This window comes from Sphaeroforma arctica (genome assembly GCF_001186125.1).
Source record: "Sphaeroforma arctica JP610 unplaced genomic scaffold supercont1.550, whole genome shotgun sequence".
Classification (NCBI taxonomy): Eukaryota; class Ichthyosporea; order Ichthyophonida; genus Sphaeroforma; species Sphaeroforma arctica.
Genome location: NW_014040008.1, coordinates 24,940 through 29,132, shown reverse-complemented (window position 1 = coordinate 29,132; position 4,193 = coordinate 24,940). Strand labels below are relative to the sequence as shown.

The 4,193-nt window shown below is 38.9% G+C and overlaps 1 protein-coding gene across 1 annotated transcript in view; it reads left to right on the top strand.

Annotated features, from left to right (window-relative positions):
* Positions 1 to 4,193, top strand: part of SARC_07171 (hypothetical protein) — a 6,754-nt gene that overhangs the window by 1,799 nt on the left and 762 nt on the right. Inside the window, exons 3-8 of the mRNA XM_014298895.1 lie at positions 474 to 645; positions 951 to 1,030; positions 1,324 to 1,545; positions 2,380 to 2,455; positions 3,201 to 3,349; positions 3,813 to 3,930. Coding sequence (XP_014154370.1) covers positions 474 to 645; positions 951 to 1,030; positions 1,324 to 1,545; positions 2,380 to 2,455; positions 3,201 to 3,349; positions 3,813 to 3,930 — 817 coding nt within the window. The remainder of the gene's footprint in view (positions 1 to 473; positions 646 to 950; positions 1,031 to 1,323; positions 1,546 to 2,379; positions 2,456 to 3,200; positions 3,350 to 3,812; positions 3,931 to 4,193) is intronic.

Genomic DNA, 4,193 nt, shown 5'->3' with positions numbered 1-4,193 from the left:
TGTGTGTGTGTGTGTATACATATGTACATATATTTACGTATATATATATATATATATACATGCATACATACATATATTTGCAGCTGAATAAGTTCATATATTTACATACGCACTCTTATGTATGTATCTGCATACATATATATATATATATATATATATGCACAGAGTATCCCTAATACCTATATTGGCATGTGCACATATGTTTATAAACTTAACGTTTAGGGTCGTATATATATATATATGGCACTTTCTGTCCGTGTTTGAAGTATTCAACAAGATCAATCACAATCACGCCACTGCCGGATATACAACTGATATCAAGATGGTGACGTGCTCGTTCGATTACACTACACCCACATCACTGTTCTATGTACTTCATATAAACATATGTTCATATTATGAACACTACTACCATACTAAGACCCCTATTTTTAGACAATTGTCTGATCTGTAACTATCTCTTGTCTCCGCAGGATGCAAAGTTTTCTCTGTACTTTCTGATCACTCTGCTCCCCGGCCAAACCGCACCCAAACCCGGAACACCCGAGGCAAAGGAGTTCCGAGCAAAGGGTGAATACGGTTGCTGCCTAGAACTCACGCACAACCATGGCACGGAAGATGACGCCAACTTCAGCTACCACAATGGTGTGTGAGCATACTCAAGATACTTTGTACCACGATACGTTACTATTTCACACTCACGGGGATGTGTCTAGTTTTACTGTGCACTTGTGTATTCATGCAAATAAGTACATTGTCTGCAATGGCGCGGTTGCTTCTGTGTGCAATAGCTCTAAAAAGCTTAGAGTATATATATATACATATATACCTTGTTTGCACATATATATCTACCAAGTTTAAGGCTATACGAACCCGCGTAAGTGCTCGCACATACAGTCTACTTAGATATTGACTCGGCTTTACTTTTTGATTCTCAATACGTTTGACAGGCAACACCGATCCAAGGGGCTTCGGGCATGTTGGATTTCTATTGGACGATGTCTACGCCAAAACCGATGAGATGTTAGCGGTATGGTGCAGTCTATGTCCAATCAGAATTGTCAACAGACCTATAGTGTAGTGTCCCTCGCAATGCAAATACTTGGCAAGGCATTAGGTATAGTGCAATACGTTAACGTACATTGGTAATCATGGTGTGAAGGGTTGCTAAATCCATGTCACGTGTTGTGTGTCTAGCACAGACAAGAAAAGCGTTACATACAGCATACGGTGATGTATATAGTCATTCCTGCTGTAATATATATATATATATATATATATAGGACCGCTAAATCCAGGTCATGTGTTATGCATGTATCACAGGCAGGAGTGTCTTTTAAGAAGAAACCCGATGACGGAAACATGAAAGGGCTGGCATTCAGCATCGACCCAGACGGTTACTGGGTGGAGATGATCAAGCGCAGTGAGAGTGCGACAGCCGGCAAAGGCATGGCTACGTTTCAGCAAGCTATGCTGCGAGTGAAGGACCCTGAGAAGAGTCTCGCCTTCTACCGTGATCTGTGTGGCATGACATTGGTGCAAAAGGTATGGTATGTGTATCTATATGTGGGTGAAGGTATGGTATGTGTATCTATATGTGGGTGAAGGTATGGTATGTGTATGTATATGTGGGTGAAGGTATGTGTATGTATATGTGGGTGAAGGTATGTGTATGTATATGTGGGTGAAGGTATGTGTATGTATATGTGGGTGAAGGTATGTGTATGTGGGTGAAGGTATGTGTATGTGGGTGAAGGTATGTGTATGTGTATGTATATGTGGGTGAAGGTATGTGTATGTATATGTGGGTGAAGGTATGGCACGTGTATGTATGTGTGGGTGAAGGTATGGTATGTGTATGTATATGTGGGTGAAGGTACGGTATGTTTGTATATATTTGTGGGTGAAGGTAGGGTATGTGTGTGCGTATATGTGTGTGAAGGTATGGGATGTATATATATATATGTGTGAACGTATGGCGTGTGAATATATATGTGTGTGAACGTATGGTATGTGTATATATATGTGTGTGAGCGTATGGTATGTGTGTGCGTTTATGTGTGATTTGGTCCCAAACTGCAGTGCACTCTGTGTTGCCAACTTTGGTATTGGTTTCGATACTGGGACGTGCTTTCTATCTGCTACTGGTGTTGCATCCTCTACTTTTCTATTGCTCTGCATCTGCTGCACATGATATTTAGTATGTGCCTGGACACAAGTATGCGTGAATAAAAGTATCATATATATATATGTGTGCGTGTGAGTGTATGTATATATATATGTGTGTGTGTGTGCGTGTGTGTGTGTGTGGCACACCGCGACTCAATTCATTTCTATAATGAACCAATAATTGAACCTTGTTTCCCGTTTGTCCTGCAGTTAGACTTCCCGGAATGGGAATTCTCACTCTATTTTATGGCGACGGTGGATGAAGCGCTCAAGGCCAAGCTTCCAGGTAGGTATCGTGTATTGTACGCATGTACATACATGTGCATTTATTTGGTATGTATGTATATGTCTATATATGTATGGATGTATTCAGGATAACATACATGTATTTTTATAGGGTGTGTGTGTATATGACTATATATGTCTGTATATGTATGGGTCTATTCCGACTAACATTGCTGAGCATAGTCATATAATATGATGTACTCGTGTGAGAATACAGCTGGAGTGTAGGGCAGACAATTTGAGAGTACCCCGTTCTATGCGTTCGGATGTGGATATGCCAAATATAACTTTGACGGTTTTATACTTGCTTAAAGCCTATATACTATTATGTGATCGAAGTGTATGTGTGACTATATACTTCTATGCCATAAAAGGTCATATACTTTAGTGTGTTTTTCAGAACAAGTGTATGTTTACCGGGGAAGGGAAGTTTAAATTTTATTTCGTTGCAACGGTATTGTGGATCAACCTAGCGTGTGTGTGGACTCGTATGTAAACACGCATTAACAAAACATGCGTTTATATCAATCAGCCTTCAATCAACTGCATGGGCGTATATTTAATTACAATCAACTAATGGGCGTACTTTCTATCACAATATCCATCCGCATATAAACTTCTTCCACCCATGCTTGTGCGAGATATACAAAAGTACCCAATACATCATATACACACAGGCCATGCACGACCATACATTTACAATAGTACCAACTACATACACATACCATTCACTACCATACACACAGAGGTGGGCTCCAAGGAAGCAACTGAGTTCCTCTGGGGTTGGGAGGGTACTACGCTCGAACTAACTCACAACTATGGCACCGAGAAGGATGACACCACCTACCACAGCGGCAATACAGAGCCCCGAGGCTTCGGACATGTTGCTTTTATGGTGAGTATATTTGTACCCTCTGCGTGTGTGTCTTGTTTCATTAGCGTAAATAAGCATATGTATTCATATATATCTATATCTATATCTATAGACATATGTATGTATGTATGTATGTATGTATATACATATATATGTATGTATGTATGTATATGTATATATACATATGTATATATGTATATACTTATATATATATATTTATATATATATTCGTTCCAATATAAACATACATAAGAAATTGCAATGTATCCCTCTTTATGCTGATTGTGTGTCGTAGATGGACATGATATATTGCTTTGCATTGTGCATGTGACCCGTATTTCTTTCTGTTTCGTTATAGTGTGCTCACTTACGGCACTAGTGTATTCCATCTCACTTTAACCGGAAAACAAGTTACGATGTATAATGTACACGCATATCGTCATATTGCATGCACACATTAACTTCGCATTGCGCTTCTTTTCAGGTTGATGATGTCTACAAGACAACCGATATGTTGCTAGCAAAGGATGTCAAGTTCCAGAAGAAACCCGACGACGGCCGTATGAAGGGCATTGCGTTCGCCTTGGACCCGGATGGTTACTGTAAGTTGTTCTTCTTCGTCCTTACTGATATGTTGCTTGCACCTTTCGAATATGTATATGTAAATATACTAATTTTTTTGTGTATATGTATATGTATATATACTAATATTTTCAAAATATCTATGTATATGTATGTCTGTATGCATATATATATATATATATATATATGTGTGTGTGTGTGTACACGTGTATGTATAAATACCTATGTATGTATATATATATATATATATGTGTGAGTGTGTGTGTGTACACGTGTATGTATA